The 18,073-nt window shown below is 36.0% G+C and overlaps 1 protein-coding gene and 1 long non-coding RNA gene across 2 annotated transcripts; one reads left to right on the forward strand and one right to left on the reverse strand.

Annotated features, from left to right (window-relative positions):
- The first annotated feature begins 3,616 nt into the window (after positions 1-3,616).
- Positions 3,617-5,232, forward strand: LOC112754753 (uncharacterized). The gene is made up of 2 exons (XR_003178702.3): positions 3,617-3,869; positions 4,979-5,232. It is a non-coding gene; the product is annotated as an uncharacterized lncRNA (long non-coding RNA).
- An 8,718-nt stretch (positions 5,233-13,950) lies between these two features.
- LOC140179836 (uncharacterized) lies at positions 13,951-17,598 on the reverse strand. The gene is made up of 3 exons (XM_072219592.1): positions 16,849-17,598; positions 14,548-16,549; positions 13,951-14,459 (listed from the first exon to the last, which is right to left on the reverse strand). Exon 2 carries the CDS (start codon positions 15,830-15,832, stop codon positions 15,236-15,238), a length of 597 nt encoding a protein of 198 aa, XP_072075693.1. The 5' UTR covers positions 15,833-16,549; positions 16,849-17,598; the 3' UTR covers positions 13,951-14,459; positions 14,548-15,235.
- Between the last annotated feature and the right edge of the window lie 475 nt (positions 17,599-18,073).

Genomic DNA, 18,073 nt, shown 5'->3' on the forward strand with positions numbered 1-18,073 from the left:
ACACATTTTTTTCATAAAAAAACATGTGTTTTTAACAAAAAATCAATAATTAAAATAAACATCTTTTTTGGTTCTTATGAAATACATGTTTTCGTTATGTGTAAATGAGCTAGATTGAAGGCACTTCAAGCATCCTCACTACCATCTCCGACCTCTGCTGTCTAGACAAAAGAGGTCAAAGATGATAATGAGGGAAGCTTGAAATGCCTTCACGTCAACTCTAAAACGGCGGTTAGGGGTATCCACAAGAGAAAAAATATTTTATAAAAGCACTAAAAGAGGTCAGAGATGGTAGTGAAGGTGCTTGAAATGCCTTCACGGCTTCACGTCAACTCCAAGTCGGCGGTTAGAGTATTCGCAAGAGAAAAAATATTTTATAAAAGCACTTTTATTTTATTAACATGTGAATAAATAGAATTGAAATTAATGCATTAAAAATATTGAGAATTTTGAATTTATAGAAAAAATAAGAAAAAACGGGTGAAATGACTAGTTTGGTGCACGACATTCAATTTCAGGGACTAAAATAAGTCACTTAATGCAAAGTGAGGGACTAATTTGGTGCATCTACAATGATGACATAATGGACGACACGTGGCACAAACGAACACGTGGCCAAATAACATTGTGACACGTGGCACAACCATCCACATCAGCATGCCACGTGTCACTAGTCATCACATCATCATATCATTACAAGTGGCCAAATTATGGAGTTACACGTGTCACTTACAATCCACATCATCAAGCCATGTCATCACGTCGTTAATAGAAAATAGATCAGGGACTAATATGGTGCACTTTTCTCAATCTCAAGGACGTAATTGGTGTAATTGGAATCTCAGGGACAATTTTAGTACACGACGCCAATCTCAGGGACCATTTTGGGGTTTAACTCCAAGAACCACTTTATAGGGGATATGTTGTAATTCAAAAACACTCCTAAACTCCTTTTCTATAGCTAAAGCCAGACAAACCATTTTTTTCTGAGGCCAAGTCTCATGAGGATTAAAGATGTCATTATTGTTCCTTACTTGCCACATTACAAGAAAAAGGCCTATCGGCACACTTTTTTCTTGCCACGCTATTAAAGCGTGCCCAAAAGTGGTCAATGGCCACGCTTTTGCGAGGGTGGCCACTAATTTGTGATTTGGCCACGTTTTTTTTGTCACGCTTAAAAAACGTGGCCATAGAGAAAAACCGGCATGCTTTTACGTGGGTGGCTACCAATTTGTGTTTTTGCCACGCTTTTCTTGCCACGCTTTAAAAGCATGGCCACAGAGAAAAACCGGCACGCTTTAAAGTGGCTAATTTGTCTTCTAACGGTGACATTTATAAAGCGTGCCGATATGCTATGTGTAATTAGGTACCCTGCAAAAACGTACCGATATGCTGTGTGTACCAAAGTTTAATTTCCCACCCCTTCGTTTCACACTTAACATTTTTGCTAAGTTAACTAAGTGATAACAGCGCATATACTACTACATACACACTTCACTTTTAATTTATTCCCAAATTCACTTTTAACCTAAGATAACCATCGCGATGAAGCAAGCCGCCGTCGTACCCATCAGCAAGCCGTCGCACCAAGTTCATCACTGCAGATCGATCACTGTCGCACCACCCAGCTCGATCGCCGTCGCACCAATGTTCATCTAACCCTCACATCAGGCCTTCATCTAACCGTCACACCCAGCCCTCTTTCTGTCGCACCTAACCCTCGCACCATCAACGGTCTCTCGCACCTTACTCGCAAACGGTCGCAAACCCTCGCAAACCCAAGCCTCTGCCTCGCAAACCCTCGCAAACCCAACCCTCTGTCTCTGTCTGTCTCAATGGTCTCTCCCTCAGTCGGTATCTCGGCATGCCCAGGCATCGGTGTGGCCTCCTACTCGTAAACCCTTGCAAACCCAACCCTCTGTCTCTGTTTTAGTGGTCTCTTCCTTAATCGGCACCGTAAACACACTGATAAGTCTTTCTACACAAACCAGAAAACAAGTCATGAAAGAATAAAAAAAAATCAAGGTTGTGAACAAAATTGGTAAAACTGTGTCTGAAAATATTTTTAGAATCCTCATATTCATATCATACATACCAAGGTCACGAGATCTTTACAAAGATTCTGAGGAATTGAAGAAGAAAAAGGTAAAGAAGCACAGTCCAAACTTTGATTTTCTTTCTTTTCTTTTTGTATGTTCTCGTTCTATTTTGGGTTAAACCTATTCAATTTTGTCAATGAAGGTTCTCTCTGTTGTTAAAATTTTCGTATGCTTCAACACTGAAACCAATCATAACAGTGTTTTGTTCTTCATGGGGCATGTGTTAGTGCCACCAAATGGTAGAACAATGAAATAGACGAAGGGAACAAGGGTATGAAATTCTTGTTTCAGAAGAAGAAAAAGAAAAAAAAAAAGCAAAAGATCTTGAAACAGTTGTTCTTGCACCAATGTTATTGCTCCCTGTGTCTTTGTTTCCTTCTTTGTTTAATATTTTAGGTTCTGTTTGGCCTCCCTTTGCCTTGTTCTGATAATTATTATTTAGTTAGTTAAACCCATGTTTTAATTTTGCAGAATCTAACCCTGGAGCACTATACAAACTACAAAGCCTCAGATCTTAAAACTGTTGTTCTTGCACTTGTAGCTTTGCAGCTCAACACCAAAGCCAGTTCCCTGAATGCTATACGTGAAAAGTATAAATAACATAAGGTAAAAATTTGGTGTTTACTATCTTCACTAATAAAAATAATATCCTAAATTAGTTTTCAAAGGAATATTTTATCGGATATTTTAATTTTCATTAAATTTTAATTATTAAATTAGTCTTTGAATTCCTCCAGGTTATATTGCTTCCTACTTGAATGGACTAATTTGAGAATTTAAAAATTTTTAAGGACTTTTATTAAATAACGTATAAACTTATAAAAAAATTATATAAAGATTTGTATAAAATCTTTAGCAAAGTTTAACACGTAAATGATCTGTGTAACAAAATGTTAAAATAAAACATTGAGGCTAATTTTCGTAATTAAAACTTGTTTGGTATGGAAGTGTTTGACTGAATATTCTATATGAACTAATTTGGGTATTCCTATTTAATAATTAAATTGGTGAATTAATCGACATATAAATGCTTATAATATTAGAGTTCGTTATGGCTATTATAGTCCATGAAAATGAGTATTATACATTCCATCGGCATCATACTCTAAATCATAGGTGAGTATATTTTTCCTTGAGAATTAAATTTTATGCCTAGTTAGGATCCTAGTTCTGATTGAGTGTGCGTGAAGATAATCTAAGTAGTTGGCCTAGTAACATAGTTCAGACATTTGCAACAGCAGGTGGTTTATAATTCTTTTTTGTTTTCCTTATCTTTTTAGTCATCTACTTTTTATTTATTTTTTATTATAAATAATTAGCACTGAATTTTCAAGATATCTTTCAAACCCTAAGCACCAGCTCGGGTTCTTCTCCTCCTCTGCTCTCTCAAACTTCCTCCGATTACACAATACACCAACCTAGATCTATTCTTATCTTCTCAAATTTCAGATCCAAGGTTTCCATATAATGCTATTCATTTTTTAATTTCAGATCCAAGGTTTTCTTACTGTGTTATTGGCTATTGATTATTCAGTGGATTTGATTCGTTGATGTGCAAAAGTAGGCAGCGGCTAAGAGAGGAGGCAAGGTGGTTGCTTTGTTGAAATAATTATGTAGGTGTGAAACATGAAGCATTCATGCTTGGAGCTTCCAAGGGAAAGCACACAAACAAAGAATTTGATCTTTTCATTACCACTTCACCAATACCAGATCTAAATGAGAAGCTTATTGTGTTGGGGCGAGTCATCAAGGGAAAATAAGGATGTTCAGGTGACTAAATTTGCTTCTCATTGTTATGTCTGTGTCCTTTTTGTTGATCCTTATCCTTTCCAATTTAGTTAAGGTTTTCTACACATATTATCATGTTTGAGAAGTTAATGATTATCGTTTTTATCACTAAATTTAAACAAATAATTAACTTCCAATGTGTTGTTCACTACATATATTTGTTTTAAAATTTTATTTCATCACCATCTGAATAGATAAGTTCATATTCTGACTTGATGTTGTATTTTGGAATGAAATTCCATCAAAGCAATTTCAATATTAGTTATTTCACTTCTAATCTTTCTTATTTCTGAGAAATAATGATTTAATGTCAGCAACCTGTGTAAAATCTACCATGGGTTTCAATATTGAGCTTCATATTCAATGTTACATTACCCTGTGCCAGGAAATTGAAAAAGTGGATATAGATGAACATTACAAACCTAAAGTCTCCATTTGGGTTTTTTTTTTCATATTTTAGCTGCCATGTTTACTCTCTACTGTATTAATCACTAACCAAAGTTATGCTTTGCATCTACTGTTGATTTAGTTTCTCTATATCTTTTGGCAATCTTTTCGCACTGTGTCAGAATCATTTAGATGCATATTGGAAGCAGAAAACTGTTAATTATTCTCTATATGTTTAGTTTCTCTATACACTACTAACTTTTAATTTGCAGAATATTCTCTTTGTTACAAACATACATCTCAGCCTCATTGTTTTCTTTACTGAATTCACTTTTCCTTAATTATTAAACTATTGATCCCTATCATTTTCCACTGTAATTAAAAGTCACAAGACCAAACTATAAGAAGTTAAAAGCAAAAATTAACACAAACACAAGAACTTTAAAATTACTAACTGTCATTTGTTGCAAGATTTTAGTTAATATGCATGTAACATTAAATTGTACCACTGAATGAGTAGTATGAGTGTATTATATGCTAATTTTCTATGTTGGACACCAGACAAGCATGCCAATGAAATAATTGTTGTAGGCCTATCTTCATATATAAATTTATGTGTATTACTTTATTGTCTAACATTAGTAGAACAGTAAAAATAAGTTGTGCTTAACTATTGAAACTGCTTGTTTTATTATTTAATGTAGCTTCAAGCTAGGGCCAGAGGTACTGAGAGCATGAACTGGGATGCAATGGTTATGCAGATGTATAAATCAATATATTCATAAACTATATATATTTGCATTGCATGATATATTTTTAATGAATCTTACTCTTACCAAAAGATTTAGTTAGTTCATAAATTTGATGTATATATATATTGTTTTAGTGAGTTGTGTATTGTTAGAACTTTTATAAAAACTCTCTATAATCATATAAATAAACAAAAAGCATTTCATCATTGGTATGTATCTAGAATAATTAGTTGTTTAAATATATATATATATATATATATATATATATATATATATATATATATATATATATTTTCTAAAATAATATCACATTTTTTTTAAAGTTCACCCATAATTTTTTTTTTAAATTTGATGAAGATATAACCACGCTTTAAAAGTGTGACAATAGGTTTACATCTAGGTACTTTAAGAAAGCGTGACCGGATGTCCCCTACAGGTACGCTTTTGAAGCGTATCCAAACCCAAACCAATGAGCACGCTTTAAAAGCATGGCTATATGTTCACTTTTCGGCACGCTTTAAAAGCGTGGCGATATGTACACTTATCGGTATGCTTTTCAAGCGTACCTATAGGTTAAGACCTATGGCCACGCTTTTTAAGCGCGGTAAGAGATGAAAGCGTGCCAACATTAAAAACGTGCCGATAGATCTACAAAAGCGTGTCAATAGAGCAACCGGCACGCTGGCAGATGTGACCCTTTCAAAAGCGTGCCGATAGCTCAAAAAGCGTGGCAAAAAGCTATCGGTACATTTTTTTGTACTTTTTGGCATGCTTTAAAAGCGTGGCAGAAAGCTTATTTTCTTGTAGTGCCATATCCACCAAAGTTCTGAAGAGAACCTGAACGGATGCTCTCTGCTATGATACAAGAACCAGTTCTTCAAATTTAGAGGAAGAAAAAAAATATCTAACCCGTGCCATACAAATTGAGCTTTCGAACAATTTCGAATACAATGTAAAATTGATTCCTAGCTAAAAAGACACCTTGGGCTCCTATCTGATGACAACATCCCTCTTCTGAAGCAAAAACTTGCAGTAGGAAAAACCTCCCTAAGACACAGACAAGCTAAAAACTTATGTTTTTTCAGAACAAGCTAGCGTCAAAGCCAAAACTAATTTTTTCGTTTCTTCCAACCAAAAAGCTGCTTACACAACCACAAATAACCATTGCATGAGTCGTAGAATTTGAATGCAGACTCAGACCAATACCAATCCACTTTCAGACCCATTTGCACATATGGATTGTAAGAAATAATATTACCTTTCAGATTCTGAGATAGAGAGGAATAAAGAGGCTTTAAATGTCATCTGCCAACTAACTAGATATCCTGTATCTAGAGGTTCGAATTAGAAATGTGAACATAATTCATCTTATTAGATAACTGCCCTTCTCTTCTCTAGTTAGAAAATAAAAAATTCTTGTTTAAATTCCCAATACACCAAGCAAACCCATCCTTCAACGCTTCCCAAGCCTTGCAAAGACTCTTCCAAAAGTAAGACTTGTTCCCAGGACAACCAAAACATTCATCTTGAGATTATCAGTATTTGGCATCCAATAATTAGACTGATAATTTGTTTGCCTAATAGAAAAAAAAAATTCAAACTTGCTTCCCAAGAAGAGCAATATTCGCACAATAAGGATCTCTAATCCCCAAACCTCCATATTTTTTTTGGAGTAACCAGCAGCACCTTTCAACTAACAAGATTCAATCCTCTTCTATCAGCTTGTCCTTTTCAAAGAAAATTTCTCATTATAGACTCCAGTTTACTAGTGATCTCTTTGAGGAAAAAAAAAGATACCTACATCTGGTATGTGGGAATAACAGCTACAACGAAATTGACCAAGTAGACTCTACCTGTTCGGTTCAGCAAATTCCCTTTTGTTGAGTCTATAGTAGAATTTTGACTTCTAATGGATACAAAGTAACATGAAATTGAACACTACTCACAATAATACACTCGCTATATATTTTGTAAAGAGGAAAAACAATATGAAAGATTTCTTCTAACTAACTCTATAAGATGATGTGAATAAGGATATTGTTATTGTTATTGACTTCAATTACAATTCTAGAGACGTATATATAGTATCTCTATGCTATAACTTTAACGAATAAGAATAAAATTCTCCGACAAAAAACTCCTTACTAAACATTTTGAGTTCTCTCCTATTAAAACTCATTTATTTTACTTCCTAAAATTACTCTTATCCTTCCTTTATTCTCACAATTCTCCACCTCAGTCACAATTTGAAATCTACTCAAATTTTGAACGATCAAAGTATGGTATTCGTATAATCGTATCCCCATGCCTAACATGGAACAATATTGAGCAATTCCAAACAGTGTTGGAACTTGCTTCCTGACACTACTTTAGTCAGCATGTCTGCGGGATTTTTATTTGTGTGTAATTTTACAAGAGACATGTTGCCTTTCTTTATAACATCACGCACGAAAATTTTTAGCCAAATGAATTGCACTTTGATTATCACAACTCAGATTCACGCAATCTTGCTGAAACCCCAAATCATCTAGAAGACCTCTTAGCCACAATACTTCTTTCACCCTTTCTGCTACTGTCATGTACTCAGCCTCTGTAGTAGATAGTGCCACTGTAGCTTGTAATATCGATCGCCAACTAATTGGAGCACCTTGTATTTTATATACATAACCGGTCGTAGAACGTCTTCTGTCTAGATCACCAGCATAATCAAAATCAACAAAGCTGCTGATTTGACATAATTTTCCCTAAAGCATAAACTTATGTCAATGGTACCCTTCAAGTACTTTAATATCCACTTAACTACTTCCCAGTGTGCCTTACCCGGATTTGCCATGAACCTGCTAACAATACTAATTGCCTGTGAAATATCTAGGCGTGTACACACCATAGCATACATTAGGCTACCAACTGCACTAGCATAAGATACATTTTCCATGTAAGCCTTATCTTCTGCTGTTGTGGGAGATTGTTTACCAAAGAGCTTGAAATGTCAAGCCAACGGTATTAAGAGTAATTTTCGGCTTGATCTCTCTCTTTTAATTTCCATGCCAAATATTTTTCGTGCAATACCCAAATCTTTTGTTTCAAATTCTTTACCAAGTTAAACCTTTAACCTATCTATCTCTACCTTGCTTTAGAAGCAATAAGCATGTCATCCACATACAACAGAAGATAGATATAATCACTTCCAAAAAGCTTATGAATGTATACATAACAATCATAATTACTTCTGAAAAAACCTTGTTTTAACGTAAAGGAGTTAAATCGCTTATACCACTGTCGAGGAGATTGTTTCAATCCATATAGCGATTTCTTTAAGCGACATACCTGATTTTCTTTACCCTCAACCTTGAAATCCTCAGGTTGATACATGTAAATTTTTTCCTCTAAGTCACCATGAAAGAAAGCTGTCTTTACATCTAGCTGTTCTAACTCAAGATCACCCTGAGCAACAAGACTCAAAAGCACCCTTATGGAAGTGTGCTTCACCACAGGAGAAAATATCTCGTTGTAATCAACACCTTCTTTTTGTGCAAATCCCTTTGCTACTAACCTAGCTTTGAATCTTGTACCATCTGACTTAGTAAGATCTTCTTTTTTTTTAAACACCCATTTACAACCAATTGCAGTCTTTTCCACGGGCAACGGGACCACCTCTCATGTCTTGTTCTTATGGAGAGATTGCATCTCTTCTTCCATGGCGACCAACCAACTTTCTCTATCTTTGTCTTTGATAGCAAGTTTGAAGGTGACCGGCTTATCATCCTCCACCGAGAGTGCATAATCTACCAAGTTTACCTGCCCATAATGTCTCAGAGGCTTGTCTAACCCAAACTTCTGAACGAATTTATAATTCCTCTTTGGCCTAGTGGATGCCAAAGAATCCTGCTGCTGCTGTTGTAATGCATGTACATTTTCTCGCTGAATCTCCTCATGATCAAGTTCATCCTCTGTATCATCTCGAGTAGCATTAGGATGCTCTACCTGAACATTATTAGAATTTATTTGTTAGTATTTAAACTCTATCTCCACCACTTGAGTATTTGAAGTTTTTACAATATCACCATCATCTGGCATCGTATCTTTAGACAAAGTTACCATAGATCGTTCATCAAAGGTAACATCCCTACTAATTACAAACTTAGAATCATTTACACTCCAAAGACGATACCCTTGAACCCCTCTTGGATACCCCAAAAAGATTTCCTTTTTAGCTCTATCATCAAGCTTATTATCTTTGACATGATAATAGGATGTGAATCCAAAAACTCTGAGTTTCTCGTAATCTGCATGTTCCCCTGACCACACCTTATAAGGTGTGTCTCCATCTAGAGAAGAATGTGGGGATCGGTTCACTATGTAGCAAGCTATAGCAAGTTGTAGCAACCGACTCCACTCACCACTCTCTGCCTAACCCAGAATTAGAGTGCAAACACCGTGCCTTCTCAAGTAGCATACGATTCAGTCGTTCAGTGACTCCATTCTGTTGTGGTGTTTCTCTAACTGTCCAGTGTCTCACAATGCCTTCTCGATCACATAACTCCTTGAAAGCCACATCCATGTACTCTGTGTCATTATCTGATCATAGAGTTTTCAGCTTCCTATCTGTTCAGTTTCAACCATTGCTCTCTATCACTTAAAAGTGTCAAATACCTCATTCTTATGCTTGAGGAAGTAAACCCAAACATACCTGAAATAATCATCAACAAAAGTAACAAACTACCTGGAACCACCTTTGGAGGTAACTTTAGACAGGCCTCAAACATCAGTATACGCATAATCTAACAATCCTCTGCTTTTATGCTTGCTTATAGAAAACTTCACCATGTGTGCCTTTCTATACACGCAATGCTAACAAAATTTTATTTGTAGTTTCTTCATATTCTTTAGCAAACCTTATCCACAAAGCAATGATAGACCTTTCTCTGACATATGTCCAAGCCGCATGTGCCATATTCTTGTGCAATTTGTTTAATCTCTACTTCTACGGATTCCAACTGCTAACTCACCTGTGATTGTTGTCCCCAAAAGAGAAAAGATTATCGTGACAAACTCCCTTCATCACTACCAAAGGACCACAAACAACTTTTAGTACCCCATTTTTTGTAACTATTTTGTAACCATTTTTCTCCAACAAACCTATGGAGATAAGATTTTTCTGCAAGTCTCGAATATGTCTCACATCCTTTAAGGTTCTTACTATTCCATCATGCATCTTGATTCTTATAGTACCTAACCCCACAGTTTTACAAGCATGATCATTGCCCATTAAAACTGTGCCACCATTTATGCTCTGATAGGTAGTAAACCACTTCATATTTGGGCACATATGGTGCTCCTAAATCAAGAATCCACTTATCGAAGATTTCATAAGATTATTCTGTCACAGAGTAACAGTCCTCCTCATCATTTGAGACATAGCTTGCTTCTTGCTTTTCTTTTGGGTTGTCATTGTTCTGTTTTTTGAAAGTTATCTTCTTATTTGGATAATTTTTTTTTAAATGTCCAGGCTCCCCACATTTAAAGCATGTTCTCTCCGCGTGAGGTCTAGATTTTGGCCTAAACTTTCCATGCTTATTACCTTTTCCTCTTTCATTAGTCCTTCCTCTAGCCGCGAACAATCCTTGTGCTTAATCATTATACTCTCTTCCATTTGGAGATGACATTACACTTGTAGCAACCTTATGTAGATCATCCACTAAAAGTGATGCTTTCGTCTCATCCATGGTCAGAGTGTCACCCACCAGCATCAATGTCTGCACCAGATTTTCATAGGACTTCGGAAATTAAATTAACAATATGAATGCCTGATCGTCATCATCAACCTTCATATCTATATCCTTTAAGTTTGATATAATCCTATCAAACTTATTGATATATTCTCAGATTGAGGTACCTTCTTCCATCTTGCATGTATACAATTTGGATTTTAAGTAGATCCTGTTAGTTAGAGTCTTCGTCATGAAGTTACTCTCTAACTTTGCCCAAACGCCTGCTGCAGTTGCTTCTTCATTTACCAAAAAAGCAACATCCCTCTCAAGGCATAAGATTATTGCAGCCCGTGCCTCAAGATCTAATTCTTTCCAATCCTCATCTTTCATTTCCTCCGGCTTTTTTTCTTTACCTGCCAGTGCCTTGTGTAATTTTTGTGATATAAGCAGATTTTTCATCTGCATCCTCCAATAAGAAAAAATCATTTTTTCCATTAAACTTCTCGATTTCATATTTGCCTACTTTGACATTACCACTAGTAGAAGCCATTGTATTCAAAATTAAATTTCACCACACAAATAATGAATAATATAACGTTGGCTCTGATACCAATTGTTGAGTCTATAACGAAATTTTGACTTCTAATAGATACAAAATAATACGAAATTGAACACTACTCACAATAATGCACTCGCTATATATTTTGTAAAGAGAAAAAACAATATGAAAGATTTCTTCTAACTAACTCTATAAGATGATGTGAATAAGGATATTGCTATTGTTATTGACTTCAATTACAATTCTAGAGATGTATATATAGTATCTTTATGCTATAACTTCAACGAATAAGAATAAAATTCTCCGACAAAAAAACTCCTTACTAAATATTTTGAGTTCTCTCCTATTAAAACTCATTTATTTTACTTCCTAAAATTACTCTTATCCTTTCTTTATTCTCACATCTTTTTAGTTTGCAAGTCTATCCCAAATCTTATCTAGGACACTATTAAAAGCTGAATGGGTCACCTTAAAATGGCTAAGGGTAACCCCAAGATACTTGCCCAAATTCTGGACAAATCTGATGGAGGACACTCCAGTGAAGGTCTCTTTCCTTGTCGCAGAGACATTCTTGGAGCAAAATGCTTTGGATATTTTTTACATTAATCTTCATCCCAAATGCTTTGCAAAAATTCTCCAAAACCACCATCATATTTTGCACTTGTCTTTTCGTAGCTTTACAGAATAAAAATAAATCATCCGCAAACATTAAGTGGGATATTTTTGGTCCCCTTCTAAAAATAGCAAATGGCTTTTACAAGCCCAGATCAATCTCATGACCAATAAAGCATGCTAATCTATCCGTACACAATACAAAAAGATAGGATGACATATGATTTTCTTGTCTAAGATCCCGCCTATGAATAAAACCATTCAGAATATTCATTCTACCATGTTAGTAAAATGTTGAAAGACTAATACTACGAGTGTTTTAAAATGAATATACTTTTTCTTTCATTGGTTGGGCCGGTTGAACGAGTCGAATCAGGTGAAGAGCTTTTCTGCATGTTGAGATTAGGGGGAAGGGTTTTAAACCCATATAAGTAGGATAAGATAAAATTTTAAGAGATTATACACCTGCATGTAAGGTTAGGGTGGGCTTTAAATCCTACTCCATTCTACTTATTTTAGTCCTTAGATGTAGATAAGCATAGTATTTTTGTAAAATTAGATGAAAAATTTTTGTTTTGATACTTACCTAAAACCAGTATGATTTGGGTTTAAACGTGAAGTCCAAACTCCTTTTGATGCGTGAGCTCTAATGCCTTCTCCGGCGAAGGGATGCCGCACGAGTTCTTCAGAGAGGTTGAGGGAATATCTGCAAGGGACTCCGATGCTTAAGTTAGTAAGAATTTTAGGCAGGTTTTTTAGTATATTAAAATTGAGAAATACCTAAGTTTGATAAGGTATTTAGAGTAAAGCACCAACCCGGTCCATATCCATTTTTCCGAATGACAAAGCGACCCTTAACCAAAAACACGATCTATTTCGGTCCATAACCCTGTGCTCCGTCTGCCACCGCGGTCCTTTTGTGACTTTCACGGCAAAAACTCAACGAAAATTGCTGACGTGTGTAGGCGAGTGGATGATATGGATGGCTTGGGTGGTTACGTGGAAGATGGAATCCCACGTGGCTAGGTGAAATGGACAGGGTCCTTTCTGTCCTCGTTCACAACACAAAAATGCCATCATTTTGAGGATTCCAGGCGTCTTTATTAGACGAGTCTGGTCGTCAATCTCCCCTATATCGTGTATGGAACCGATACCAGCATGAGCAATAGCAGAGATCATGGGAGTGGAAGAGATGCGTCGAACAATTAGGGTAGGAGTATTTCTGTGAGCTCCGTTGGTAGTGCTGGAGCGAGGAAGAAAAAAAGATTCGTTGCATCGAGATGCAATTGTGGGATTCATGCAATTCTATTCATGTCGTCAACACAGTCGAACCCTAATAGGCTATTCTTTGGATGCCCAAATTTCAAGGTATGAAATAATTAGTTATGTTTATATTCCTGCCAAGATCTGTAACAAGCATCTCTTCATTGCAATTCTAGTTTTTCTTCTTTTCACTGTGCAGACTGCAGAATCTCATTGTAAATATTTTCTATGGCTGGATGAATATGTTTTACTATTTGAAGAGGAGCAAATAAATGATGACAGTCTTTATGGTCAAAATCCAAAGCAAAATCATTTGTTGGATGCAGCTGTTTCGATGGAGAAGAAATTGACAAAGCTAGAGGACAAAGTTTCTAGGTTAGAGTTGCAGATGAAAAATTCTAGGCACGTTAAGTGTAATAGGTCTTTTAGTTATCCATTGATGGTTGTTGTGTTTGTCTTTGAAGTTGTATTTGCAAATTATCTCCGTTAAACTGGATAGCAGATAGTTAGTGTATGATGTTGGTTTTGTGTTGGAAGTGCCTGTTGCTGAGATAGTTGTATCACTTAACAGTGTAAATCCGAATTTATTAAATAGAATAGTTGTGTTGGTTGTTTGGAAAAGATTGATTGTGTCAAAAAATAGAATGTGTTATACTCAAGTTCTTTCATTCCATGAAAAGCAATCCAGTAATAACTAACAGTAATATGTAACATTAACAAGTTCATACAGTTACCAAATGTCAACATCTTGTGCACAAGGTGACTCCAAAAGTGGGCAACATATAACCCTATATACCAACATCAGTAACATAAAGATAAATAGAGTATTATAGGTCCTTAATTAACATAGGCTATCAAAACAGAAAGTAAAAAACTATTTGTTGTGGCTGTATGTAAGCTAGTTTATCAAAAAGACATCATCTACTTGTTGGAATACAAACCTAGGACTACACTTCTAGTTCTTCCTAGGAGGCATAAATCCAGGAGTGGGAATGAACTTGAATAGTCTTGATGCAGTTCCGGAAGTTGATACGCCCATTGTCTCGGCACTAAGACCATGTTGTTGACTTGGTTTAGGCATCTTTGATCCCGTAGGAACATTAATCTCATTGTTGGGTAGAATTTGTGTGCTAGTAGGAGTGGGAAGCCTAAATTGAGGTCTAATGATTGGAGGACTCTGATTCTCCATAGAACCTTGAATAGAGGTGGAGAAAATTGGTGGCCTAACAATTGGTTGCTTCATCCTTTGTGGAGGTGGGTTATGCAAGTTGGGGGTCTCAGATGCTACCTGTAAACCAACAGTATTGCAATGTGTGAAACAAAAATAAGATTAAGACATTGGTAAATATAATGCAATTGTGAATTATGTCACTTACAACATCTGGTTGGGGAGCAGACTGTGAAAGAGGAATTTCATCTCCTTATCCCACTGTTGAAACTTCTTTTGGTGCTAATTTAGGTAGCTTCTTTTTTAGTTTTTTGTTTTTTTTGGTTTTTTTTGCCTTTGTCTACATTCATGAATAGTATACATTTTAATCTATAGTCAACAATAAAACTCATGAACACATTTAAACTAAGTAACCCTACAAACTACTTACCACAGGATCTAGAGAAGTTCCTTCAACACTAGCATTCAAATTCTGTGTGTGTGTGTCATTATACAGAGATGGCAATTAAATGCTTCATCAATTTTTGCAATGACAATTAAAACCCTGACCAAACTATCATGTGACACTTAAATCCTTAACCATTCTAATTATATGACAAATCGAACCTTAAAGAAGTCATACCTGTGTGGTGCTAGCAGAGTCCACTAATGTATAACCTTAAACCCCTTCTTGCAGGCATCCAAACTAATGTATAAACTATCGAATAGTGGCAGGGACTCAAGTTGGAAAATTACTTCCATCAAGGCAGTTGATCCTAGGTTACTTCTATGCAATTCTATCAGGTAATCGTGTGTCTTTCCATACTGTGCCTTTTCACTCCCAATGACAACCTCTCTCGCAACCTTCAATGCTCGAGCTACCATTCTGGGATTGATTTTCACATTGTATTCATCTATCATATGATCCTAGCTGCACCTAGCTTCAGGTCAGGTTGTGTGAAGAGCTTCTTAACTAACTTATCAGTCACCCATGCTCTATCAGCCAAGTTGCTACCAAAATCCCGTCCACAATTGTGTTCATTGTAAAGAGTTTTGATCTGAAAGCAACCTTTTGAACTGTTCCAGGAAGTAAAAATTAGCCAAGGACATTCTTTACCTGCACAAGCTGCCCTCACCCTCAACTTCTCATTCTTAATGTATAAAACATCTTTACCCTCGTGCACAAAATAATCTTTCAGGGCTTTCTTAAATGATTCCATAGTAGGGAACAATTGTCCAACCTTAAATTGGACCTCACCATATTCAGTGTCCTCATCAAAAGTGTCATAGGTTGTTTTACCCTCATCTCCAAATGAAACTGGACTGTTGAACACCTCACTTTCATACTCATAAGGTTTCTCATATTCACTATCTAGCTCTGCTGCAGTTGGGTCTGGTACATGGTCTTCAGCTCCATCAGCAGCATTTGTTGCATCCTGTCCAGTAAGCCCATGTTCTTTGGAGCTTCTTGGACCTCCAAGCTCTGACCCAGGCCCACTGTTCTCCCTCTGCATACCTTGCTAACCAAGCCCCTCCTTTAGCATATGTTTTCTCCTAACACCAGAGTATTTCCTACTAGCCTTTTTCTTAGTTGTTTTAGGGGACATCTTTGGCCCATCTTCTGCTGACTTAGTCCCTTTCTTCTTAGTCACACCAGTTTTATTTCTTCCTTTAGGTGACATACTCTCCTTAACTCGAGTCTTCTACTTGTTCTTCTTCTTATTCAAACTGTCATCACTCCCACTGTCATCAGACTCATAACCAGGAAGAGGCGGCTTATAAGCCTCATCCTCAGTGCTTTTGTATCCATCATCAGAGGAAAATGATGATGACTTAAGGGAAATGTCATCACTGGAAATCACAACGTCCTCCCCAACCCCCTTACCAATTACCTCTGGTAAGTCCACAGGATGATCAAAGTAGATGTAAAATTCATCTGTATGCCTATTCTTATTAAAATCCTCCCTCAGTTCATTAATTTCTTTATCCCCGTGAATGGCATGACGTCCAGATTCCATATCAGAGGCAGTCATGTCACACCAGTATATTGTCTTAAACTCCACGTAGCCTAACTCTTTAAACAAAGCAACCAAATCAAAGTAATTAATCAGGTCAACATCCATTGGTGGCCACCTATGAACTTTCCCATGCATGTAGCTAAGAAATCCTTCACTGTCCTTCTTGAAATTCCCTCCATGGTAAAACATAGGGGTTACCAGACATTCAGACATCTGAAAAAGTGCAAAAAAATTTTGTTAACTCCTAATTAAAAAATTTAAACATGCAACACAGTTCCTTTAATCTTACATCAATTTAAATAGCCAATCCTAATAATTTGTTCCAACTTTCACTAATTTTTTAACACATTTCTACACTTTCATCTTATTTAAATACATAAAACTCATAGGATATGGCAACAGAAACAATATTTTAAACTCTCTATACCCCACCATGGCTAAATGCAAACAACAATTGTAGAATGAGGACCACATACAAGCAAAACAGTGAAAGGGACAGTAGCGACACCAACCTGTGCTGTGTGCCAAACCGTCCAACTTCCGTCAACAGCGCCGTCCAGCAACCGTCTACATCTCCGTCAGAAGCTTCGTCAGCAACCTTGTCACCAAGCTTTTCACCACTCACCCCTGCCTTGATGGAGAAGAGAGTTGTCTGGTAGGGTTTAGAATGTAATTATGTTACAGAGTCAAGGGATTTTTAGGGGATAATATATAAGGCGCAAAACCAAACGACGCCTGGAACCCTCAAAACGATGGTGTTTTGTATTGTGGATGAGGACAGAAAGGACCCTGTCCATTTCACCTAGTCACGTGGGTTTCCATATTCCACGTAACCACCCAAGCCATCCATGTCATCCACTCGCCTATACACGTCAGTAATTTCCGTCGAGTTTTCGCTGTGAAAATCATAGAAGGACCGCGTTGGTAGACGGAACACAGGATCAGGAACCGAAATGGATCGTGTTTTTGGTTAAGGGTCGCCTTGTCATTCGGGGAAATGGACAGGGACCGGGTTGGTACTTTACTCAGATATTTATATTGTAGAAAAGATAAGTTGTTATCTTTTTGTAACTTATCCACCTATAATGATAAGTAGATATTCTCTCCTTTTATCTAAAGATTGTTATGATATCATATTTGAATAATGAACATATTTGTAAGTGTAGATAAGATTTTGCATACTAAGTCAGATACATGAAATCAAGTGTATGAAAAAAATGATTTTAGACTCTAAAATGAGTTTTAGTCATTTTAAATTTGATTTTGAGTTATGGGACAGAGTATGAATTTTTTTTTTTTTTTTTTACTTATCATTAGAACATCATTCTAATATTTGTATTTGATTTATATTATTTTAATAAAATTTTAAACATAAAATAAATATTATAAATGATTTTATTATTTTTGCTACATGTTGTAAAAATTGACTAATCCTTTTGAGAGATAAAATATGAATTAGAAAAAAATAATGTGTACAAATATAAATAACAAAAAATTATTTTGGTAAACTAATAATTAGGTGCATCCAAACATACAAAATTACTGGGTAGATTAAAACCCAAACCGACGATGAAGAAAATAAAATTGGTGAAATTGATATTGGATTATTGGGGTGATGGCTGAATTTTAATTTTTAAACATACCTCACAAAAACCACGGTTGCAAACGCGGTGTTGTAAACTTGAAGGAAAATTACGTTCAAGCATAAAGTTGAGGATTGAGGATTGAGGATTGAGG

This window comes from Arachis hypogaea, chromosome 16 (assembly GCF_003086295.3).
Source record: "Arachis hypogaea cultivar Tifrunner chromosome 16, arahy.Tifrunner.gnm2.J5K5, whole genome shotgun sequence".
NCBI lineage: Eukaryota > Viridiplantae > Streptophyta > Magnoliopsida > Fabales > Fabaceae > Arachis > Arachis hypogaea.